The sequence below is a fragment of the Antechinus flavipes genome, chromosome 3 (assembly GCF_016432865.1).
Source record: "Antechinus flavipes isolate AdamAnt ecotype Samford, QLD, Australia chromosome 3, AdamAnt_v2, whole genome shotgun sequence".
NCBI classification, from domain to species: Eukaryota; Metazoa; Chordata; class Mammalia; order Dasyuromorphia; family Dasyuridae; genus Antechinus; species Antechinus flavipes.
In genome coordinates, this window is record NC_067400.1 from 480704603 (window position 1) to 480731140 (window position 26538).

Sequence of the window (26538 nt, forward strand, 5' to 3'; positions counted from 1 at the left end):
ATTATCTCCTTTTTACAGTTGAGGAAACTGAGGCAAATGTGGTTAAGTCCCAGAGTTCTATCCACTGCATCACCTGCTGCCCTTCTTAAAGAAGTTGGTTTTCAGACAGAGACATTTAAAGTCTTTCTTAAATGGCGGGACCTGCCAGAGCTGGGGATGCACTGGCTTATTGATGGATAACACAGGGTGACCTTCGCAGCACAACAAAGCTTTGGCTAGGATATTGTGAAGATGGTAGCATAAAGAGCTCTGGGTATAGAGCCAGAAATCCTGGCTTTGATATTCTCTGTGTAATCTTGATCAAATCACTTTACTCGTTTCCTTGTTTGTAAAATAAGGAAAATAACAATTGTATCACCTTTACACAGTGTTATGTGGAAAATATTTTGTGAATCTTAAAAGTATTGGTTATTATCACAACTATTATTATTATGGTGTCCTTAGCTACACAGCTGACTCTTGCTATAATTGATGGGTCTTTAATTTGGGGTTTGTGAACTCTTTAAAAAATGTTTTGACAACTGCCTTTCAATATAATCAGTTTCCTTTGTGTATGAATGATTCTAAGAAGGGTCTTCAAGCTTCATAAACCAAAGGATTCCATGACAAAGATTAAGAATCCCTGCTCTTCCTGTTTAATATATCATGACAAGGCTGATCTGCCCTTGAGGATGTCTCTCCTCATTGTCCTCTTGAATCTCCTTATATTATCTCCAATCTTTCTTCTCAGATTTCCCTTCTTGACCTGAAGGTTTAACTTGAACTGTTCTTTGTGCTTCAGGGTGGCTAAAATCCACTTGCCTTTACCTACTGAATAATTTTTGACTTTATTTGAGACAGAGACAAAGAGACACAGAGACAGGCAGAAACAGAGAGACAAAGATAAACAGAGAGAAACACACACACAGAGAAACAGACACAGAGAGAATCATCAGTTCAGTTTAGTTTCTTTATTGGACCAAGGAGACAGAGATGAACATTGGGGGTTCATTGGGCCGTTGCTCCCAATTTTTTTCCCCCGAGGAGAAGAAGAGGTGAATTACCTGTGAAGGTAATTAAAACTAAAACCTGGATTTTGTGTAAATGCTAAATATGCACTAGCGAAACTGAGTTTCCAACTGAGAGGGAAGCGGGGCTCTGGAAAGTTGATGAATATTAATAACGAGGCAGCCCGGGCCAGGCCGGGTTGGGACGTAATTGCGCGCTCCGGAGAAGCCGGCGCCTGCTAAGGAGAGGGGCTGGGGCCGGCCCAAGCTCGCGCGCGCGCTCCTGAAAGCCGAGTGCGCGCTGAGGGCGGGGAGGGGGAGAGAAGGGAAAGGAGGGGGAAAGAAGGGAAGGGAGGGGGAGAGGAGCTACTGGTGCAGCTGGGGGGAAGCGCTCGCTCCGCTTGTCACCACCGCTTCGGCCGCCGCGGCCCCCGTGGATGGAGGTATCCGGCTGAGCCCCGGCATCCGCCTCCCTCCGCCAGGAGCCTCACAGGTGCCGTCGCCAGTGGGGCCGCCTGGAGTTGGGACCCCAAGCTGAGTTCAGGGATGGGTGGGAAGAGGGGACGTTGGGAAGCCGAAGGGAAAGCTGAGCCTGGAGGGGGTGGGGGTGCGGGGGCTGTCTCGGGTAGGACCGGCCGGGCCCAGCACCTGCGCTTCCCTCGGCATTCTGGGTTCGCTTGGGAGGCAATGGTACCCTCCTCTCTCCCCTCCTTGGGACGCGCTTCTCGAGGGTCTCTGTCCCAAGAGATGCGGCAGGGGGCGGCTCCCAGGGCTGCGGACATCCCCAGCGGGCCCGTTATGCATGTGCGTGCATGTGTGTGCGTGCATGTGTAGTGTGTGTATGAGTGTGTGTGTGTGTGTGTGTGTGTGTGTGTGTGTGTGTGCGCGCGCGCGCTTGGGGACAGGGGGAGGGGAAGACAAGGAGAAGGGGAATGTCACCCTAAGCAGGGGTGATTTGGGGAGAATGGTAGGGAAGCAAATCCAGTACCTTTATCTCTTTCCGCTCAACACACACCACAAGGTTCCATCTTTGCTCTCTGGTCCTCCAAAATTCCTTCGCCCACCCATTCTCATGGCTGGCCGAGCATCCCCCGGAACCATGCATTCCTACAATGTCAGAACCCGTAGCAGCTGCAGCGGCCGCGGGGGTAGCGGTTGCTAGTAGCGAGTATTTAAAAACTAAAACATGTTAAGGAAAGGTTCGAGTACGTTTAGGTGGGGACTGGTTGGCAGGACCTCCTGACCGGTGAGCCTGGGACCGTGCTTGCGCTGGCCAGAGAGACCCAGCTTTGCAAATTTTACACTCTAGCCATGCCCTTTCCTTTTCCCCCTCATCCTGTCCTCCGCCCTCTTGTCTCCACCTTCTCGTCTTTAGTTGCTTCTGTCATATTTGGCAAAGGGGGCAGTTGAAGCTGTACAACTTATGCAGAATCGTGCTATATCTATTTGGAGCTCCAGCCATTGCGCTGCTGCTGGAAAGGGACTGTACAGACTGAAGCAGAATAGGAGATGGGGAGGGAAGCAAGCTGGGAGAGAGAAGGGGAGGTCAAAGGAGGAAGAAAAAGGGAGAAACAGAATCAGGGAGGGGTTGTTTTGCTCATTGACAATGAAATGCTCCCTTCTGGTCAAAATGTGTAGCTGTCAGATGTGAAGTAAAGCTGCTAAATACTACATGAGCTTTAGTGAGGAGCCCTGGGAAATTTGGGGTTGGAGGGGATGAAGGCAGATTTCATAGAGGGAAGAGAGTGATGGACACAGGCCCAGGGTCAGGGGTGCTGAGGACCTTGGAGGCAGTGTGAAAGAACTTAGTGGAGCTCCACAGGCTTAGCAAGAAAACTGCTCAGCCATGCTCCGTTCTGGGGAAGAGGGCTCATAATTGGAGCTACAGCTCCAATCTGCAATGCATTGTCAAGACTGCAGAGAAAAGCGCTCATTTTTCTTGCTCTCTGAAGAGCTCTATGGTTAACACTTTGTATCTTGTGTTCATGAGGAAGTGAATCAACGAATCTTTTTTTTTAAGATTCCCTAGTTCTCCTCCCTCCTTCAATAGATTACACAGTGTTTGACAGGTAATCTGTATTGCTTGTGATTACATTGCAAAATAAATTTTTTATTTCTATTTCCCACTAGGTAGAGAGTAAGACAATCCTCCTCTTCTTCTACCCCAAGACCATACTGAGGATAGAAGGTGGGGACAATTGAGTGACAGAAGGACAGGAGGAAAAAAAAGCCTAAATCAGTTTTACAGAGCATAACCCAAAGCACAATTTTGCTAGTTGTTTTATCTTCCTAAGAGGTTAGGGAGAAAGGAAGATGGCCATCTTTCTTCTAGTTACTCATCATTTATTTTTGTTTGGGAGAAATATAGGGAAGAAGGAAGCTCTGTCACTTATTAACTTTAGTTTGGGTAAGGGGAGAGCTTTGAGGTGAGCTCTGAATCCAGAGGAAGTAAATCTTAGCAGATCAAAAGTGGGAAATTGATGCTGGTATTTTAGATAACACAAAAGCACTGAAGCTGGAGGTGCAGTGGGAGGTGGGGGGTGATTTAATTGAAAACAAAGCAAAGATGGCTGAGGAAAGGGTTGGTTGGTGAGAATGAAGGGTATTCTGCATGACAAGCTAGCATGAGAACCCAAAGGTATAGTAATGAAGCTGTGACAGAGAGAGAAACAGAAACCTGAATCTTTGCTTTCTGCCTTGGCTCCGAGGCCTTCCTGAAAGCATTAGTTTGTGTACTTAGAGGTTGTGTGGCATGGTGGAAAGAGGTATGGGGAGAGCCTGGATTTGGAGCCAGGAGACCCAGATTTGAATGTAAAGCTGGGCCCTTTGCCATTTAACATTTTTTATTAATGACTTGGAGAAAGGCAGAAATGATGAGCTTATCTGATTTGCAGGTGGCAACACTAACACATTGGATATGTTAAAATTCTAAAATGTCTTGCTAAATAAGGATGTTGAGCCAAATCTAAAAATTTGGGGGATTCTAGAAATCTACCTCGCCAAATACAAGATGAGAGAGGTGTAGTTAAACAGAAATAATTAAAGAAGGAAGATACCAGATGGTAGGCTAGAAACTCCTCCCCCACCCTCTTCTGCTCACTCCCACTGCTTCTCAGCAGTCTCCCCAGTAGTAGCCCTTTGTGGAGGGGTTTCTGTGTCTCTTCCTCAGCAGACAGTATGCTTAGAGCCACTTGCTCTAGGCACATTTTGTGTTGCTTGCCCTAAGCACAAAAAATTCCTAGTTGTTACTAGACCAAGATTGAATTTGAAGAGAGATTAATTTTTTTTTTTTTAGTTGTAGAGGTCAGAACTAGGAATAGAAGTTAGAGAGGTAGATTTGATATAAAGACTTCCTAGAAATCAGAGGAATAATTGTTGAAAAGAGGAATGAGTTATGAAGATAAAATGAAATTATATTTATAAAGTGCTTTCTAAACTGCAATGTTATTATAATTACTGTTGTTATTATAAAGGAATATCTGGCTCCAAACTGGTCGTCCACTAAGTGTTGATTGGCTTCTATATAATGAGTTCACTAAAACAACAAAAATATATTATAGTTTAAGTTAATTAAAGCAATTATAGATAACACTGCTTTTTTAAAATCCAGGGTATTGGGATAGATTTCTTCTTCATTCATAATTTTACAGAGGAGCTAATTTTTCTCATCTGGAGCCCTATTTGACTAATAATGGATTAGTCTCAGTGTAGCATTCCAGTCTAGCTCCTTGAAATTAAATCCCAGACCTGGATGTTAGATAGGTTGGCCTTTTGTGATGTCACTAGTATTTTGGATAGTGTCCAAGAGGTCCCTTTTTGATTCTGGCATTTTCCCTAATACAGATGTAAAGAAAATGTGAATACCCAGTTAACTTTTTGACTGGTTATAGAATCAGTGATCTTCAGGGAATTGACTAAAGGAATTTAAAAGAATAGGAGCTTCTTAATGAAAAAAAAAGTCAACATTAATTTGGCATTAATTAATTCAATAAATCTTTTATGAAATGTAATTGTGTGTCTTGCATGAATAATAAAGTATCATTCTAAATGGAAGCTGCCCCTTGTCCAGGAATTCATTCCTCTCTAATCCCCTGTCCAAAGCCTATCCATTCCTCAAGGATGTAGCGTTTCTTCCATAAAATCTTCCAAGCTCAGGAATTCTAATCTCTTTGAACTCCTAAAGCATTTGTTATTTGTATCAGGCTTCTGCTATTAACTTAAGACAATTTTGTGACATCTGTATTGAAATATTATTTAAATCTTGTATTACTATTTTTATCTTTTTACTTGTTTTTTCCATGTTTTCCATTAAATTATAAACTTCTTAAGGGAGGAATTGTGCCTAGCACAGTACCTTTGACATAAGGGTTCAATAGCCTTGACTAATTGCTTGAGGTTCAGAAGGTAATAGGGATTATGCCAGTGTTTTAAGTTCTTTTAGCACTATCTCTATTCTAGTCAGACCATATCTGGAGTATGATTTTCTGTTGTGGGAATCATAGTTTTAGGAAGGCTATTGATAATTTAGAAAGTACCTCAGGGAAGGAATTTTAGATACCACAATTGAGATGATGGTAGAGATCGGAGCCACAGCTAGAAATGTGGAGAAATTGAAATGAATTATAAAATCACAAATACTTCCTCTAGCAATGGAGAATGCATTCTGTTAACTTCTTATCCTGCATTTTATCCTGGTTACATTCTCATCCATATACTATACAACATACAGGGCCCTATCTCTAGGACTTTGAACTTTATGTGAGTATAAGTGTAGCAGCCAAGTTGTCAATCTGTGATCCCTTATTCTTATTCCATGCTGAGTCCACCTCTTTTCCCAGTCATCATCTTTTAGATTTCTTTTACACCACTTCTTGCTCATAAGTCATGGGTAATATGCTGCAGACCATTTATGTTCACCATTACCCTTTAGGTGACCCACAATTTTGATACTTCAGAGACTGTGTTTCATGATTCAGAGCCATATAGTATCACCCAAGAGTCATCCATGCTACTGATCATTTCCTTTGACCAAAAAGTAATTTGAGTCATTAGCATGCTGATAATTGATATTCTGTAAATAATTATGAATTCTGATTAATTAAATCTTGAAGTGAGAAGCAAAATATAATATAAAGCATTCTGAATTTGGAGTCAAAGGACTAAATTCAATATTGACTCTTATTACTCACTATCTATAAAAGATTAGGCAAGTTGCTTAACCTCTGTGGGCTTAAATAGATCAACCTCTGCCTGAACAAGATAAACTAAGGTGCCTTCCAGATATCAATATGATGTTTTATGATTATCTAGTTCAGTCCCCTTATTTTACAGATGAAGAAACTAAAAACAAAGAAAATAATTTCCCCAAGGTCACACACTTCAGACCCATATGATTTAGAAATCAGATTTTAGAATTATTTTTCATCTTCTATAGTTTAGAATTCAAGTCTTCTTTAATTCTAGACTTTTCCCTCTTTTGAACAGCCCTCAATTTGTAGTCTAAAGCATTAATGTAGATACAACATGCAGATTACTATTTCCATGCCTTTGTCAATCTTGTTCCTTCTGAAATAATGTCCACTGGCCTCTCCAATTCTTTGAGTTCTACCCTTTTCCTTCAAGAATCAGCTCAATTCCTCCTTCTATGAAGTTTATCCTGACTTAATTTAGTCTATATTAATGTCCTCTTTTTCTAAATTATGATAACTTTGTTTAACTTTCATTTCAATCCAGCAAATATTTGTTAAATACCTACTGTGTTTGAGGTATCATAATAGACCCGTTACACCACACAAAAATATTTCTCACTTCAAGAAGATTGCATTCTACTGGAAAGAAATAATATATATACACATAAGTTAGTTAAAGTTAGTTTGAGATGAAATAAAGTACTAAAAACTAGGGGGTTTCAGACTTCATATAAAAGGTAGCATCTGAATTGATCCTTTAAAGAAAGTAGAGGTGAGAGCATTTAGAATAAGGAGGACAACCTGTAAGATGGTATGAAAATGTAAGATGGAATTTTGAATTAATGACTAACAAAACAAAAAAGAACATAATATCATAGATTTAGAACTGTTTGTAACTTTAGAGAATAGCTGGACCAACTAAATCATCCTACAAGAGAGGAACTGAGGTTGAGAGCTTGAGTAATCTTTCTATATATTTTTGTCTCTCCATTTGGACTGTAATTTCTTTGAGAGCAAAGACTTATTCATAGATGCAAGACTTTAGAATTAAAAAATATCTTAGATTTTTTTTTGAAGGCAGGTTTAAGTGTTATATAGCTATCTGAGTTAGTAAGTATATGAGGTCCCATTTGAATTCAATTCTTCCTGACTCCATGGAGCTATCTAGCTGCCCTATTTTAGGTTTTCCAGTCTAGTTTCTTTATTTTACCTATAAAGAAACTGGAACTTATAAGGGACAAATGGCTTGCTTAAGGATACCTCAGATAGTTGATAACAGATCTGGGGCTAGTTTACAATGCATAAGAAAAGCAAGCAAACAAAAAAAAAGATGAAAGACTCATTCAGTCTCCATAATTCTCTTGGATGTGAATGGCATTTTCCATCCCAAGTCTATTGGAATTGTCTTAGATCACTGTATTGCTGAGAAGAGCTGAGTCTATTATAGCTGATCATCACACAATCTTCCTGTAATGTTCTCCTGGTTCTGTTCTCTTCACTCAGCATTAATTCATCAAACTCAGGTCTTATGGGGTCAACTTTAAGACTCTTTCCATGATCTCCCAGCTGCCACACTTGCCCTTGACTATTTAGAATTCTATAGTTTACAATTGGAGCCTCTGAGAACAAAGCATATGATTGTTGATGAATCTGCTTAGTTTTTCTGCAGGGATGTGACTACCTACAATTGTATATATAAACTAATTATGTTGGGAGCACATATGTAGGCCAGTATGGATTTAATTGCTATACTATACCATAGCAGAGGAATGGAGAATTTGAGATTGTTATGATGAAAATCTGTCATGCCTGTGCTGCTTAATCCAATTAAATTTATTGAACATTTTTTAAAGTATTGAGTAAGTGTAATGCATTGTGCTGGGGTAGAGAGAAAAATAAATGAAAAACAATACAGTATTTCCCCTCACTGTGGAAATAGTAATTATAGGTTCACCGGAGAGGTCAAAAAGAATAACATTAGAAATTCAAGTATCCCTTTTATTTGGGTGGATCAGGGAAAGCTTGGGGAAGAGGTATCTGAGCCTTTAAAAAAAAAAAAAAGAAAAGGATTTCAGCAGGTAAAGTTTTTAGTGGGGGGGGGTTGCTGTAGACATAGAAGATGCCATGTGTAAATAGACAAAGGTGGGAGAGGACAGGATCAAGGGATAGTTTGCAGTTCATAATAGTTGAGACTAGAAAAGAATGATAGAAAACAACTTTTCAAGATTTTTGAATAATCAGCTAAGGAATTTTATATTTTGTTTGCCAGGGGAAAATATTTTTTCTCTCTCTCTCCCACCTCCCCCAATGAAAAAGAGAGAAAAACAAAATCCTTGTAACAAATATGCAACTGTTCATTACTTGAATTGCCGTGCAAAGAAATAATAGACCACAAAGCTAGTTAGGAGGCTATTACCATAGTTCGTGAAAGAAATAATGGGAGTCTGAAATAGGTGCCGACAGTGGGAGTAGAAAAGACAAGGTATGAAAGTAGAATTGATAGTACTTGACTACTGATTAGGTTAGTTTTAGATAAGGGAGAAGAAATAGTCAAAGTGATGTTCTCATAGCTTCTCACACATGATGATAAAACAGTGATACATAGTACATGTTCAATGAGTAGTAAAGAAAATAAGCCTTTACAAAGTAAAGGTACAGATTTTTTATAAAGTGCTTATCTGTATATGATATTCAGCATGACTATGCAAGGCTTTTATGGGGAGATTGTTGATGGTTTAGACTGCCTCCCTACTGATTAATTTAATCATCAATTAAGGGCAACCTCAAGAAATTATCTAGTCCATCTTTTTATTGGTGTTATTTACAAAGCCCAGATAAAGAAGTATCCTAAATATTTATGACATCTAGAATATATAGAATGCCCAAAGATGGTTGTTTTTCCCATAAGGGAAACAAAGCTATTTGCAGATGGATATTGATAATGCTCTAAATATCTCTTTGCAGTCATAGAGAACAAGGCAGGTCCTGGATCATATTGTTTCTTCTTCTTTTTTTAAATTTTCATTTCCAGATAAGGTCAACGTAAAAGTTGCTCTTGATCTAACCCTGCACAAGATGGAGGCCCCTCTGGTAAGCCTAGATGAAGAATTTGAGGACTTGAGACCCTGCTATTCAGAAGACAGGGATGAGAAACCTCGCTGTTTCTACGGCTCATCTCCTCACCACCTAGAAGACCCCTCTCTCTCTGAGCTTGAGAATTTCTCCTCCGAAATTATTAGCTTCAAGTCCATGGAGGATCTTGTGAACGAGTTTGATGAAAAGCTCAATGTTTGCTTTCGAAACTATAATGCCAAGACTGAGAACCTGGCCCCTGTGAAGAACCAGTTGCAGATCCAGGAGGAAGAAGAGAATCTGCAGGATGAGGAGTAAGAAATCTTACTGTACTTTCCCATACCTCCTTTGTCACAGATAACAGTCTTTAGGCTGAGGGCACTCTGATAAAATATTCTCATGAATCCAGATTCATGGTTAGTCAGGTCCACTCCCAGACCTCCCCAAAAAACTGTGCTACAGTCATTGGACAGTTGTTCATCCCAGTCTGTTCTAACACACTGCCACTGTTGCTACCTTGTAGCTGTTCTCTTTTGGGGTTACCTTTTCCAAGGTTGTAACCTTAGAAAAATGAATTAATTTTAATAAATAGAAGGGTTTTCCTAGCTATGAGATATAATATCAGAAGCTGTGTCATATGATTGATAGAGTGATGGGCTTGAAGTTAGAAAAATCTGGTTTTCAATCTGACTTCACATACTAGCTATGTAACCCTGGACAAGTTCTTTAACTTCTCTGTGCCTCAGTTTCTTTATTTGTAAATTTATGCAATTAGATACTTTGGTCCCTTCTAGCACTAAATCTGTGGTCCTATTTTTTAGTCACATTGTGACATTTCTAGTCACTGTGACTATTAGAATTCCTTACAGGACCATTTTCCCCCCAGAAATTATGCAACTCTTTCTCCCTCCTTCTCAAATTCATTAGGATGAAAGAAGGTTTGTCATTTATGATTATATTTTTCTGGAGAAATACCAGCACTGTGAATATTCTCAAGTTAATTGAGGCCTTTAGGGCAAGAAGTCCTAGGATGTTATTAGGACATTAAAACAAAGTGATAGGATAGGCAGGATACTATAAAACAAGGTATTAGAGGAGTCAAGGAAAGGGAAAATTTGAAGGAGAAGAGGAGGTAATAGAAACAAGAAGGAAAACCCATTAAAAATATCAGTTTTCTTAAAAATCATTGAAGAAAAAGCTAAGTCATGAGTCAGAGAAGATGAGAGCTAATTCTTCTTTTTTTTCTATGGCCTTAAGTTGGAAGAGTGTGTCCATTCATAGACTGCAAGGTAAGGAGATTGCTCCCTGTGGGGAGCAGAAGTTGGGGAAATTATTTAAGTGATAACATTTCAAACATAATTGATCCACATACTATTTGCTAAAATGGTAGTGTCTGCCTTGTAGATAGCATCATTAAACTAAGGTCTTCTGGAGTCAGGAAGCTCTGAGTTCAAATTTGGCCTCAAGCAAGTCATTTAACCTCTGCTTGATTCAGTTTCTTCATCTATAAAAGAGGGATAATAATTGTACTTACTTCCCAGGGCTATTATGAGAATCAAATGAAATAAAAATTGTGAAGTGCTTAACACAATACCTTGCATGTAGTAAGTGCTATACAAATGATAGCTTTTATCATCATCATCATCATTATAATCCAGGCCTACACTACTTTCCCCATATCTTCCCATTTTAATGAATATCACTGAGCTCTGGGCCTGAAGAAGTTCAGTACTAAAACTATATGCTGTATCTTTTTAAAATTAAAATTGTTACAAATTTTTCTTAGACCTTAAGCTTGTGATAATTTACTTGATTTCTCTAAGTGAGAAGAATCACTGGGGACTTTATTATTATTAAGAATTTCTTTTCTCCAGTGCATCAGGCAATGAACTAAAAACACAAAAATTGATTATAATTCTTGTTCCATTATTCATTTGCTGTGTAACTTTGGGCAAGTCACTTAACCTGAGTTGATTGCCTAGAGTCTGACTGTGAAGCCTCTAAAGCACAATCTTGGTGAGGCAGGTCCAGAGATCTGCAAAGACAGAAACTTCTGACTTCACTAAGACTGTTCTCCGAAAAATGATGCTAGAATATGCTAACTTCTTCTCAGTTCCAACAACTGATTACTCCTTCCTTTTTCTGGATCTTTATCTGCTTTTTTTGAGGTGGTCGAGCAGGGTCTTATTCTCCTCTCTGGTCTGGGCCCATTAGCAGAGGTCAAGAAATGTTCATTATTTTCATGTGAGGCAATTATCCTCCTCCTGCTTTTCCTGCCTCCTCTGCCTCATTGACTTCTCCATCCAGGATACTGAAGATCGAAATAGCCTACCAGAAGTTAAAACAATGATTATGGGGTACAGTATATATGGAGGAAATAGGGTACAAAGAAGCTAATAGTGTCATTTCACAGAGATTTGCTTTCTTACCCTTCTCAGAAAAGTCTTCAGGAAAGCTGAATCAAAACTCTAATGCACCTTTGTGGTATAAAATAAGTACAATTAAATACTGAATGCCATTTTATAGATTTCTGTTGGGTTAGCTTGGTTATAAGTGACAAAGGCAGGCTAGTGGTACTTTTCCCATGCTTCACCTCTCTGCCTCTTCCTGAGTGAAAGCTTGCTGTTGTCATGGCAATCTCTGTACAGACTCAATGATTGGGGAGATGAATTGAGTATCTCTGAGTAGATCTTCAGGAATAGAACCAAATAAAGGGAACTGTAGGAGAAGTCAGTGAAGGGCCTTGGTCATTTGGTCAGTAACTTCCTTAAAGAGACACAAAACAGAAGCAAAAGAAAGAGGCAAGTTTCAGAAGAACTGATTTTTGAAACTTGCATTGGGAAAGAAATGGGACATGAACTTATCAATAGCAACTAATGATAATAATCAATACTAACTAATAATAATAATGATAATAATAAATAATGAGCATTTACATATCACTTTAAGGAAAATGAGGCTTCAAAAAAGTTAAGTAACTTGCCCTAAGTCATACAGCTAGGCAGGATTTGAACTCGTCTTCCTGTCCAGTACTCTATTCACTACACTATGAACTGCCAAGGGAGCCTGTAAAGGGCAGTTCTTTGTCTGGGAAAGGGCAGAGGAGTGATAGGCATTAAAGGACAATCAGACTGTACTTTTGAGTTCAGAAGAGCTAAGACTTCTGGGTGCTCATTGCAAGTACATCCTTGAACTTCTCTGCTAGGTAAGCAGTAGGAAGAGGACTCCGATAAGGTATCAGTGCAGCTCATTAAAAGTTCTGAAGAGCCAGCCTCCTTCTGCCTCATCCCATTTCTAGCAATCACAGAAAGGTGAGAAGTCTGGGCCTGAAGAAGTTCAGTACTAAAACTATATGGTGAGAAGTTTGAAATGACGGCTAGTGACACACAATTGTACTTTCCTTGTTTAAATATAAATCTTGGGTTAAAGATTTCCACCTACCTGAATTGGTGCAGTGGTACAATTTTAAACCTTAGTAACAGTTTAAAGTTAAGCTATACAAGCATACAGCTGCTATTGCTCATAAGCCATGGTATCCACCTGTGGTTTAGAATATGATCTGGAATGGGCAATTCTAGACAAGGGACCTTTCTCTCTTGCCTTATCTTATGGCATTAAGAGAATTAGTTCTCCATTTACAGGTTCAATTTTTCACTATGCCAGGTGAAAATAATACTAAGCTGTCAAGAATGGAAAAGATTTAAAAAGTATTTTAAGGCATTCATTCATTTGTTCATTTGAGGAACATTTATTGATTACTTTCTGTGAGATAAGTCAGTATCCCTGCCCTTGTGTAGCTTATTGTCCAAGAGAGGGGTAAATGTAATCGGCTCACAATGTAATAGCTTTGGCATGACATTGCATCCAATCACACATACCAGTATTGGTGCTCATTGAATTCTAACATGACTTCAAGAGTCTAAACAGAGAATATTGTCTATGCCTGGGAGATCAGTCTTATAAACCATGTAGACTAGCTCCTAATAGGAGTAGGAGTTCCACACAGCTTCTTGGTACACTTGGGCAAGTTGATGAAATTTCCTAGAGTGGGCAGAGAAACAGGCTATGTTGCCACCTTAGGATCCATACATACCTATTTTCATATTCTCTTTCTGGTTCCCCTCCCCCAATACATCCCATTCAATGCTAGCCACTGGCCCCTTTCTACACACAAAATAAGGTTTCTGAGTTATATGGTATCTCAAGGTCTAAACAGCAAACACGATGAGCTTTAGGTAATAGGATAAAGGTAATGGTTCAGCTGAGGCATCAGTTTTGTACTTGTTTTCTATAAGTGGTACAGTGTATAGATGTTACATAATGAATTACAAGATAATATTTGAGGTTCTCCTCCCTCCAAGACAATGCTAAAGTTTCTGATCCTTCTCTACAAAGCTCAACTCCACAGTCTACCTTAGGCCATCTTTTCATCAGGATAATTCCACTTTCAGAAACTCTGCCTAAGAAGCAGTAAAAGTCTCTCAAGGAAGATAAATACTTCCAGTTTCTTCTCTCACAAAGAAAATCTTTGTATTTTTTCCTCGTGGCCTCTTTCAGTTGGCTTTCCTTCTGCCTTTCCACCCTCTCTTCCCCTACCCCACCCCTATGTTATTGCTGCTGCTGACTGCCTGATTTGCTACTACTGTCTTTGTTTCCTCAGTGACCCTCACTCATTGTACTCTTGTAAAGCCAGTTGCACCCATGAGGCTTTTGCCCTGCCTTTAATAATGCAATTTGCTCCTGAGGGCCAGTGTTAGTGGCTAATGTCTGGTATATATCACAGAGAAACCCAGGTTAAAAGCTTAGCACATAGGTTTGCCAACTGTGTACTTGGGTTTTTCTAGCCCATACAGAATTCTAGGTTTTGATTTGCCATTTAAAAATTATGTCTTCTGAAACCACAGATATATGCAATACATTTATGAAAAAATGAGGCAGTTGACTAGGAAGCCCTTGAAAGGTTAAAAAAAATTTTTTTTAAAAATTTTTAGCTCAACAGAATCGAAGGCCCCAATGAGAGCATATAGGGGAAGAGGGGAAGAGAGTGGGGTGGAAGGAGTATTAGTGAAAGAGAAAAACTTGGCTGGACAAAAATTTAAAAATCTAAAAAAGATGGAAGTGGCTAGATGCTCAGGAGGGGAAGGCTTAGAAAGCATCATTGAAAGACCAGAAATTGGAGAAGGAAGACATCTGAGTAAAGCTTCAGGAAGGAGAAACACTCCCCAAAGGATTTGAGAGCTCTCTTGGCTACTATCCTTAGGAGGTGAACATTTTCAAGGTGAAGTGAAAGTTGATGCAGTATAATAAGGGTTTCATTTTCCTTCCAGCCCAGAAAAGAGACAAAAGATTTCTGCCTTTTTTAAACTGGACTGAATTTCACTTTTTTGTTTGTTTTGCACTTTCTACAGGGAAAATTCTGAAAGTCAGTGTATTGTCCACAACAAACATAGCTCTTGTACAATCCCAATAACAATTTGAATGGATTTGAGAGTTAGAATTTAGAGAAGGACCTGGAGGACATTGCTGAAAAAAAATTCTCTGGAATGGTCAAGAATGGAATTCGGATATATGAGTAAGGGAGCCAGTGTTAGCACCCTAGAAGGAGTGCTTTTAGCATAGTAGCATTATCTAAGAGCGCAGATCATTTTGATTTTCCTATACTGGAATACCAATGGGACTCATGGATTAATGCATTTGAAGAAGAACTGATAGAGATTAGAAGATTGTCAATTCCATAACACTACTGTATTTAAGAATTCCTCCCTGAAATTCTTCTGAATAGTTGTCTAATGTTCTCTTGAAGAGCACTCTTCTAATGACAGAAAAGTGGAGAATAAATAGACATCCTAAGCACTGCCATTATAGTGTTATATTTTCTGGGATTCCTGTTTTGTTTCTTCACTAATAGTAGGCTATATGCACCAGGAAGAATTCTTTGTTTATATGTTATACATATATGATTCCTGTTTTACATCTGCACCGTTGCAAATGTTTGTGCTGCAGTTTTTCCTTTGTCCTTGGTTGTTATTGTTCTTTGAATACCTAGCATATTTTTAAGTGTTTGTATTGAGTATTCTTATGTGTATCTGCAATTGTGCATATAGTACACTATGGGCATTGAAGCCTGTAAAATGCTTTTTACAATATTACTTTGTATGCAATACTTACACATATATAAAATCTAAAACATTTATGACTACATGGCACTCTAGTGTGTTTAGGCTAGGTAACACTTTTGTGGTGCATTTTAGAAGGAGTTTAGAGGCATGCCTTAATCTTATATCATTTAATAAAATCATCTGCCTCTTCCTTATATACCATTACTCTCAGAATTTGGTGTGTAATTTTTCACATTTACATTTTTTGGTGTTGGCTTATGTCTTTGTGATGTTGGGACTGACAAAGATCTCTCTCTCTCTCTCTCTCTCTCTCTCTCTCTCTCACACACACACACACACACACACACACACACACACACACAACTTTGTGCCAGGAAAGGGTTATATGTGTACATGTGAATGAACTATTATTATTTGCTCTTCATGTTGAATAAATAAGCATGTGTTTTTGACGTCATTATTTTAATTTGTATTTACAACCTTCTTGAAACATCCATTTTTTTAAAGGCTATATTCCGGATTAGATGTATTAGATAATAAGAACTATCAAAAAACAATCTTTCCATATAATAAGAAATTTAAAAATTAGCCAACAAATGTTTATTAAGTATTTCCTATAGGACAGGCACTGCTAAATGCTGGAGAGAAAAAGCAAAAGCAAAAACATAACAAAATACAAAAAGTGGAGAAACTTCCCTTACCCCGCACTTTTTGTGCAGCTAAAACAAACCATGAAGAGATAACTATATCTATTAGCTGTGTACTTTTTGTGATGTATTGATACCCTGTGTGAGGTATACAGGGCCTGCTGCTTAACAATATTAATTTGTAGAAAGGGGCAGGGTCATATTATCCCTATGTGTCTTAGGGGCAAGCCATTAATATTAACCAAAACTTGGAGGAATCTCAATTATGCAGCTTGGCTTCTGTGAGGCAGTTAATTTTCTTGACATATTAGATAGTAGATCTCTCGGGACCCATGCAAACTGTATGAAGGTCCCCGACCTCAGTGAGAGAGGGTCATTCATCCAGGAAATCTTCCTGCAGCTCTTTACAAACTTCTTCCCACTAATAGGAAAGGAAACCAAAAAGTCAACATGTTGGGCCACAGGATATGAACCACACACCTGCTTTAGGGATAGATTTATGTTCAGGTCCAAATATAAGTTGCTATTTATCTGTAGCTTTCATTGTTAGTGATTTATGATGAGAAATTGCCTTGCCTTTGGGTACTTCAATCCTTAAATAGCTGACCTGGCACCAGTGTGTCCTGGGCCCTTTAGCATTGTTCCTTCTTGCTATGTTTGCCTTCTAATGTGATTTCTAGGTTGTTTTGAGCAAGCATGCTGGAAGGCAGATGATCTCAGCCTGGCACACAGAGGATCCTCTCTCCTTCTCTAGCTGAGTTCTTCCTTCCCCCAGGCGGAGCCAGGCCACAGATGTCTGCTAACAAGAAGCTTTCTTTGTTTTCAGAGTTTGGGATGCTCTGACGGACAATTACATCCCTTCACTTGGGGAAGACTGGAGGGACCCAAACATCGAGGCTCTGAATGGCAACATCTCAGACACTGAGGTACCTCTCTGGGGCCTTGACAGTTGTGCTGTAGTGAATGGGGTTTGGAGATTTTGGTTTCATTAGGTAAAATGATCACCAACATAAGTAATTTATAGTATTAGTAAACAACTTCTAGTAAAGATTGACAGTCATTGCTTGAAGGAAGGGGCAGAATGGGTGTGTGGGAAAGGGTGGGAATGGAGAAGTGTCAGATCAGGAATGGCTGCTAGTTAAGAGAGCTAAGCTATTTTTAACAAGTATGTATCCAGAGAGCTAACATTTTTGTAACACCACAAAACATGAAGCGAATATCTCTAAAGTGTAAGAAATTGGACAAGTGTTACAGGCTATTTTTGTTCCCAGATAATGGCATTTCCTGGCAGAAGTTGTAATGCCTCTGGTTCTCCTGTGTAGCAGAACAGATGTTATCTCCTTTCCCACTTTTCCTTCAAAAACATTGCTGGTACTAATTGCTCACAATTACTTTGCAGGCATGATCACAGTCCTAGAGCGAGTTCTCATGGCCAGATAGATATAGGGATATGTTCTTCAGGAAATCTGGCTGGAAGGCATTTGAGTGGCTGAACCAGGATCAGACACTTTGGCACTGAAGAGGAAGGTGGCTTGGCAAATAGATGGAAATCTCAAGAGAGTTGGGAAAGTAAAGTACAGGAATCTATTTTGGGTCTTTTGCGCAGATAGCAAGAAGTGAAATCCATCTGGGTCCAAGGTGAACATCTCAGCCAAAGCTACATATAGAAAATAAAACCATTTATTGGTCTTATTCATTTGACTCCCTGGAAGAGGTCACTTTTCCTTTGGCTTGTTGTCTGAATTTTGCCATGAGGAAAAATGGATGTGACAAACTTGAAATGAACTGAAGAGTTTCATCCTGGTCCAGGTTTCCAAGTGCTATGTCAATGTGAAATCTGTCTGTAAAGATCTCCCTTGCTGATCTACTGTTTCCAGAGATTATCTGTCCAGAATGAATGCTCAACCAGCAACAGGAATAGTTCTGATTTATCCAGAACTTTCTAGTTCTTTCTCGTTTACAAGGTTCTTTCCATACTTCAGCCTCCTGAGATAGTGTAAATATTATTATCCCTATAACATGAATGAAGGAACAGAGATTTAGTGAGGTTAAATGATTTATCTAAGCTGTACGGATAGGAAGGAGGATCCAAACCTCCAACTCTGTAGGTATTCTGCCTGTGAGTCTGGTATACTCTACCACAGTAAATATATTATTGGGAAAGAATGGAATTTGCTTAACTCCTTAAATGCAGAATAACAAGAAACTCCCTATCTCAGAAAAGTTATTTGGTGGTACTGGAGGGGTAGGGGGTAGGGAAGACTGGCTGTTCTGGGTTAATGATTTCAATACTTCTAGATTCCTTTTCATCTGTTTAGTAAACATCCTAAGGGATGAGTACTAGGTCCTGTCTTGAGTACTGTTTGTGTGTCTCTTGGATACTCGCTTCTTTATTTTAGGTTATAATTTTTCAGTGTTACTAGAGAAGATGTAAAGATATTTTATGTTCATTAGCTGCCCAGTGCCAAAAACAAATCCTCTATGGGACGGAACATAGAGTGGAATATGTAGTGTATTTCTTTTCTGGGATTAAAATCAAACCCATGCTAGTGCTAAGGCAAATTCTGCTTTGTTATCTCTTTTGCCACCTTTCTTGTTCAACCCTGGGTCGAGTGCAAGGAGATACACGACAGCTCTTTGAAAGAACTTTAATTTATACTCATTTGCAGATTTCCCTCAGGAGTGTTCACATTTCAGGGTGAATGGAATGACCCTGAGAAAGATGAGACCCACACAAAATTCCTTCCATCTAGTGTAAAGGAAAAGGTGTTGATATGAATAGAGGAGGGCTGCCCTCTTCTTTCTTCTTCATTATGTGGCTATCCCTGACCCTTATTTAACAGCAAGCAGAGGCTCACCTAAAAGGCAAATCAAATGTCTTTTGTCTGTTTCAGGGGATTGTGCTGCCAGCAGAGCCATTGGAGGGCTGAGGTTGGAGTGAAATGAGGATGGGGGGTTGGAGTAAGAATGAGTTTTCTAGAAAGTAGCAGTGCCATCTTTAAGGTCGCTCCCTCTGTGCCATTCTCTTAGGACAAGATAGGTATCCCTTGGCTCACCCTCTTCAGGTATTCTTGGGTCCGTCACCAGTAAGAGAAAAACTTCGCTCCTTCCTGGGGCTGTTTATTACATGACACACGATGAAAAATGGATCTTGAGCTAAATAGCTCCGTGGAGCCAAACTGGTAGCTTTTTTTTGTCACTTTTGACATTTTTATATAAAGATAAGAATTGTATTTTTTTTTAACTTGGAAAATGGATGTGCCAAGGGACTTGCTATTTGTGGCAGCGATATAGGGGAAGGGAAATTTTGTGTAAAAGGCTAAATGTTCTATAGAGATGAATCCTTCAATACTTTCAAAAATAAATCCACTTAACATATCTATTCTTTGAACACAAATACTCAACCCAGGATGGTTTTATTTGTTATTGTGCATCAGGCATTAACAAACATCAGAACCATTAGTATTATTGCCATATGTAGAAATTTTAATTCAATTCTAAATCTCCCAGATTCGAGTCCTAATGGGGCTCCCTTAATCAAAGAAAAGAAGGGAAATTTTTTGACTGAAACAGACAACTTCCCCTCAGTCAGACAGCCTGGACTTGCAGACCCAGTTCTGGGAAGGTATTACTTAGAAGAGTATAAATGATTTCCCTGGAAAGAGAATAGTTTATTTTAAATTTTGACATTGGACATTGTGGAAGCACCTTGCAAGGCTCCTCCCCATCCCAAAGAAAAGTGCAAAGTTTAAAATTTTTTAATTGAGCATTTCCCATTTTAATATCACTTTTATTTCCATATTAGCCTTTCATCCTTCTGTATCCAAAGAGTTACCCCTTCCCTGTAACAAAAAAATTTAAAAAAGAAACAGTAGTTCAGCAAAGCTAAACAGCATACCAACCAAGTCTTGATGATGTATACAAAACAAAAATAAATGTTTTTCTGATATATGACCATGTATTAGACTAGTTCCAGTGATCTATTTTGGGGTAGCACAGATGAGGCTGAAAGAATTCCTCATCACCCTTTGCACACTGAAATGACAATCTGATTCAGAGTACCTTAAAAACCATGTTTTTATACATGAGGCATGTGGTCACATATTGGAATCATCTCATTTCCCAACTTTATACCTTCTGTGAAACAAATTGCCTCAGGGGTCCAGGGAAGTTCCTTATAGATATAAGGAAGTGAGTGAGGCAAGAGCAGAATCAGATGGAAGCCAAGGAGATAGTCCAAGGCAGAGTACAAAGAGCAAGGGAATGAGAACCAGGCTGGAATTGGAGAAGTACCAGAGTGGGATTAAGGTAGAAGCATAGGGAGTATAGTAGGAGCAAGGCCTGGGCGTAGGTAAGAAGTGGTAGAATACAATAGAATAAGAGTCTGGATGTTAAGGACAGGAATCCATTTTCTGGAGGGTAGTCTACATAAATCCTATCCCCTGGATTTTTTAAAACAATGCTAGAAGACTTTTTTTAAAAGTTCAGTACCATTTTATTTTTTACCAAGAGCTGCAAGTACCTTTCACAGAGTCCTAGTTGATTTTTACCTTCTTTTCCTCAAATCTTACAGATCAGCCCCGACAGGCTTTGTATGTGAGAAACACAAAGATCATCCTTCCTGCTGCATAGCCCCAAGTATATTAACTTGTAAACCATGAGGAAGACCCATCCTGCTTCCTCCCTGCCTTCAACAGGAAATGTAGAAACACAGAGAAAGCATTTTAGGAGGGGAAGCAGCTTATTTAAAAGCTACATCATTAGTAGCCAATTATGTAGTCATTATAATTGGCCACATGTAAATATTGCGATTATTTATAGATATTTTCCAAAAGTTTTTCAGCATACAGAACTGCAGCTGCTGTCACAAGGATATAAGAATCAAACTGTACCTCCCAGCACGGGTCTGACTTTCACCACAGGACTTTCTGGCCCCAGGAAAGCTCTACTATGTGAATACAGTTCTGAGCAAATCATGGTCCTAAAAAGTGCTGTTCTGCTTGATGGAGAACTGCTGTAACCAAGAAGCTAACACAGGTGGTGGGGTTGGCAGAGAGAGGAACATATGGGTTAAACAGCAGAAATAGATGTCACCATCTGGTTCCATGATGCTTCCATCTCAGCTCCTCAAAATTGGCCTACAATCTCACTGTCCTGCCTGTTAGCCATTCTAGATACTAATAATGTTTAAGGCAAAAACTATTTATTTTTGTTCACATAAGTTGGCCCTGCATTTAAATGAATCTTTTTTTATAGGGCATTTTGGGAGCTTAAGGCATTCTCAGGATATATGGGTGGGATTTTTAGAAGATTAGAGATACCATACTGTGCCAGATGCTCAACTTAGGATGTGATGGGTATCATCCAAAAATGTCTAAAAGTGTGGGAGACAAATAGTTGGTTTGCTTGGTTTGCAATTATTCTTCTGTGCTATCATGTTGGTAGGTTCCTAGCTCCATAATCTCTGCTTGCTGATTGATTGTGTTATTTAGAGAGTCATGATTGTGTTTGTGTTCCTTTCTGATCCCATCCCAAAAGAGTGACTAGAAATATGGATTAAGGCTCTGGGGAGCTGAAATAAATCCATAAGAAGAGGGAAGAAGTATATAAGTCAAATTTCTCTGTGGCTTGCATAGGGCAATGAAATAAAAGGGGAAAGGGAGAGTAGTTCTAGGGAGGATGGGAAAAATCTAAACCCTAGGAAGAGGCAGAGGAACAGGTTGCCAAGTATAAAGCTGCAAGGGTGAAGTGCCACCTGAATTGGTTTGATGCCTAGTGTGAAGGCGCTTTTCAAGGAATTGCCTCTTGGGACAGATTTTTTAAAGAACTTAATTGTTAATGTAGTTACAGAAGGTGGTAGTTTAAATAATTGGATTTGAGTGGAGATTCCCCAAAAAAGCTATGTGTATAGAGATTGGAGGGTGCTGTGCTGTGGCTATTACTTTTCCTCTTCCTTAGGAATTCCAGTGTTTCATTCTAGTTACTCTTTGGAAATAAGGATGAAGAACTCGAACTGGAATAGTAAGATATTGGGTCCTTGAGGTCAGGAACTCTTTTTCACTCTATTTTTGGATCTCTATCACATAGTACAGTGTACCTGTAGTAGGTACTATACAGCCTATACATAATAGGCACTTAAATTCTCATTGGATTGAATTGGAAGTAGTAATGAGTTGGTAATTAGTATAAAGAGGAGCTCTGAGAAATAGGTTGGCCATTGGTGAATATTTGTTCATTCACAGTTGCTCTGATTCAGCTGAGCTTTGTCTGAGCTTCAACCCTTTACAAAACCAGAGGACACTAAAGTGCCATGAGTTTTCTTAGGATTATGTGATTCTAGAGATTCAGAGCAAATAGATTAGGTAAGCTTTTAAAATGTTATTTTTTAGTTTCGTTTATATAGTGGTCTATCCCATGTGGATTCTTTGCATGCTCCTTCCATCATGACACCACAATTGGAATCCAGGAAAGCTATGGTAGTCATCACAGACTAAAACAGAAGGATTTGGCCTGGGGCAATTCCTTCCCTTTCCCCATTTCCCTTCAAAAATACAATAAAAATGAAATCTGATGAGAAACTCTCAGTTTGGAATTACTCAGTAAGGAAAGTGATAACGCCATGATGTAGGAGGTAGTTGCAGCATCATTCACCTTGTGATGACACTTTGGGCTCTTTAAAATGCAGCACCTAACGTTTTCAATTTTTATTTTTGAGATGTTAAGATGACTCAATTTTTGTTATGGAAGAAGAAACTGATAACCACATGTCATCACCCAGGAAGGAACTGTCTGTAGTAAAAAGAAAAACTTGTCCATACTCTTTATCAGAATGGCTCCAGACCCTTCTTCTTTTTGCCTTGAGTCAGTCATGTATGCTGAATGTGGGGGTTCCTTATTAAAGACTTCCCAATTTGGTTAAAATTCTAAATTCTTATCTAAAATCTAATGGGAAATTAGCTCTAAAAATCAAATGGGAAAATGCACTCCACCAATGACCAATCAGAATTCTATTTGCGTTTATTTCTTTAGATCCATGAGAAGGAAGAAGAAGAGTTTAATGAGAAGAGTGAAAATGACTCTGGTATTAATGAGGAACCTCTACTCACAGCGGATCAGGTATATGGGTACCTTTAAAGAGATTCCTGGGGGCTTCTTGTTCTTCTGAGAGAAACTTGCTATATTCAAGAAGGTCAGAGGGGAAATTGTGCTGTGGTGATACTAGTAGGATCTTAGATTAAAAGATCTGACTTTAATCAATAGAGATCAATTAAAGATCAACTTCAAATCTTCTAACTCTTAGACTCTGTTAATTGGATTTTAAATCAATGACTCACCTTACCCATCTAGTTTGCAAGATCCTTTGAGAGTCATGAAATAAACAGAAATACGATGCTAAAACTTGACTCAGAATTAATCTTTCTTACTAAGCTTCCCTTTCCTTTAATTCATTTTCTCCTCTCCTCAGTGAACCTCTGAATTATAAATCATTGCACTGGGTATTGGAGCTCTTAAGATCAAGAAAGACATCAGGCATCTCTTCTTCTTGTCCTAGGATGAAAATGGAGATATACCCAAGTTCCAGATTAGTTTTTCTTTGGATTAAAATTTTCTCATATTTAATTATAAATGTCTCTTTCAATAGTAGTAACAATGAAAAAGAGATTACTAAAGGAAATTCTCAATATTTGTTGAAGGAATTATATTTTAGTTATAATAATTTAACACTTAGAGAGGATAGTGATTAGCTTCCAGATCTCAGACTTTTTAAATAGGGGGCCAGTTCACTGTCCCTCAGACTGTTGGAGAACTGGACTATAGTAAAAACAAAATCTTTGTTTTGTGGGCATTTAAATAAAGAAACTTCATAGCCCTGAGTGAGGGGAATAAACATCTTCAGCTGCCGCATCTGGCCCGCGGGCCATAGTTTGAGGACCCCTGCATTAGAGTATACAATTGTTTCTGAAAGTGGCATCTGACATAAAATCTGGGCCAGAAGGTATCCTTTAAGATAGAGGTACAGAGACTATGGGGAAAAGATAGAAGTTGTTTTTATTTTTACTTATGGTAAAATATAAAGATGGATGAGGACCCCTTAAGGAGAGAAAATAGGGACTTATAGTTATTAGGGGGAAAAGTTAGGTCCTCAGAGATTATGGAGTAATTAAGGGGATAATAAAAGTATAATAATGGAAAATGGTGCTGTAACCATTAATCAAATGCCAAAATAAGATCTTTGTTGGCCAAAGACCAGATAACTCCTAGGAAAAAAAATGACCATAAACAATTTAGGGTAAAATATGGCTTTTCTCTTCTGAGGATTTTTTAAAAAGCTAGTTCTCCCCCCCATTCTCAGCTGAACCCCTACCTCTACCTTTGAATGTGTCTAGCTTTTTTCTAGGCCAGCCTCCTTTTTTGCGCATTCTCCTACATTTCAAAAAAAGATTTCAGTGATTTCTTTATGTATTCTAGCTATAGCAACACATTACCAAATCATTGTATTATCTTTAAAGAATGATTAGTAACACTTATGCCTAGGGTTCACTGAACCTTGAATTTTGAAATGTACTTCTGATGTACTACTGATGGTTCTCTGTGGTTGGGTCATAGATAACTGTGGTTAATTTCTCTTCCTATAAGTTCATGGCAGTCTTAGGTTACAACTCATAGATCTGAACAGGAACATGAGTTGATCATCCATTTAAATTTTGAATGTAACATTGTTCACCAAAAACAATCCCATTGTTTTTAGGCCATGAAAATCCATTTGTTAAACTAATGAGTAGGAATAAGTAATCCTTGTTTCTTTTTCTTGACTTAGTGAATAATTCTCATCTCTGAATCTTACTTCTTGTCTTTAAAGCAGCGGTATGTGTCCGGTTTGTATTTATTTTAGCTCTTTATATACAAATTTGCCAGACAAGGTATTATTTTATAAAAGTTTTTTTTTGCCTCTCCTATTGAGTTTCATATACTATATAGAAATACTGCCCACTGATTGCACAGCAGTCCCATTTACTTGGTTTCTGAAACTTTCCTTTCCTCTTCAATTCATAAACAATTAATGTAAAAAGTGTTCCTTTCTTAAACTCTTGGAGGACTCCTTAGCATCTCCCCTACTAATTGCTTCTTTTGAGACCAGGAGCCTAGGTTTCATTTAAACTCATAAGGCCTCAATTTAACTTTTCTGGCTCTATTATCTTTACTTTCAGTTGTTCTAGAAAGAGTTTTGGTCTTGCTTCCCTCCCAAGTAGGATAGCTCTAAGTATATAGCCTTCTCTTTTACTTTAAATGTTTTCCAGCCTCTCAAGTATACCAGGAATATTTCCCTCAAATATTACAGTAAGTAATGGACTGAATCCTCCCTGAAGTTGAGTGTATAATATATTAGAAATAAAGTGCACAGTGCTTTGAAGTAAATGGTTTCTTCCAGGCAGACCTGTTTGGTTCCTGAGTAGTGTAGTTCCAGTAAAGCACTCACCTAAATGGTCTTCTTGGAAGAGATTATTATCCCAAGTGGACAAGTGCTTCATGTTAAAGGAGCAGTGTATTTAATTCCCCCTAGACATGGAGCAATTGTTATTATTCTTTCATATGAAGCATCAATAATATTTTATGAATTTTCCAGACCATCTAATTAGAAGCCTTTTGGAGTCATCAAAGTTCAGTTCAGAATGACTCTCTGTACAAAGCTGGATCGTTACTCTCAGCTCCATCAAAAAATATACCAACCTGCTAACTCCTATCTATGTTCTGGCTCCTTCCTAGGTGATTGAAGAAATTGAGGAGATGATGCAGAACTCCCCAGACCCTGAGGATGAAGAGGAGGTTTTGGAGGATGACGATGGAGGGGAAACTTCATCCCAGGCAGATTCCATACTCTTGCAAGAGATGCAAGCATTGACACAGACCTTCAACAACAACTGGTCTTATGAAGGTGAAGGCTGCAAGTGGGTTGGAGCAAAGGTCTGGGGTTCAGAAAACTAGGGTGTTGTCACAGAGGAGAAATCTGGAACATCAGAAGCCAGGTGTGACAGGAACTTCTTATCCTGCTTCAAAAAATAAACCAAGATTAAGACACTTGAAAAAATAAAAGCAACTAAACAAAATAGAAGGGAAAAAATACTGGAAGAGGAAATTAACCAAAGGGTGATTGGAATGGCATAGTATAATAGAAAGAATAGTGGGGTTGGAGTGTGTTTGAAATTGGACTCTGTTACCTGCTACTTTTTTGACTATGGGCAAAGATTTATTTCAGAGCTCTGGAACTCATTTTTTTCATCTATAAAATGAACCCTGAGGTTCTTCCATTTCAAAAATCCTATGATTCCATGAATTATAGAAGCAAATTAAGTAGAACCACATAAATTATAAGTACAGCATGATCTGCTACCACCCTAAAACAGCTAAGTTTCAAGTAAGTGGTATCAGATAATAATAATGAAAAGCTGACTGCAAAGGCATCATAACTATACTATTTGAAAATAAAGTCTGGATGAATCATGAAAAAGTATGAAACATAGAAAAA

General features: G+C 38.7%; 1 protein-coding gene across 5 annotated transcripts in view; it reads left to right on the forward strand.

Moving 5' to 3' along the window:
• FEZ1 (fasciculation and elongation protein zeta 1) overlaps window positions 1-26538 on the forward strand; it is an 85263-nt gene that overhangs the window by 44084 nt on the left and 14641 nt on the right. For 2 of the 5 annotated variants that reach the window (XM_051986750.1, XM_051986752.1), the window contains 4 exons: window positions 9207-9561; window positions 16840-16939; window positions 23043-23129; window positions 25779-25947. In XM_051986750.1, coding sequence (XP_051842710.1) covers window positions 9207-9561; window positions 16840-16939; window positions 23043-23129; window positions 25779-25947 — 711 coding nt within the window. Of the gene's footprint in view, window positions 1-1334; window positions 1480-9206; window positions 9566-16839; window positions 16940-23042; window positions 23130-25778; window positions 25948-26538 lie in introns of those variants that run through there. The other 3 variants (XM_051986751.1, XM_051986753.1, XM_051986754.1) reach the window with 3 other exon arrangements.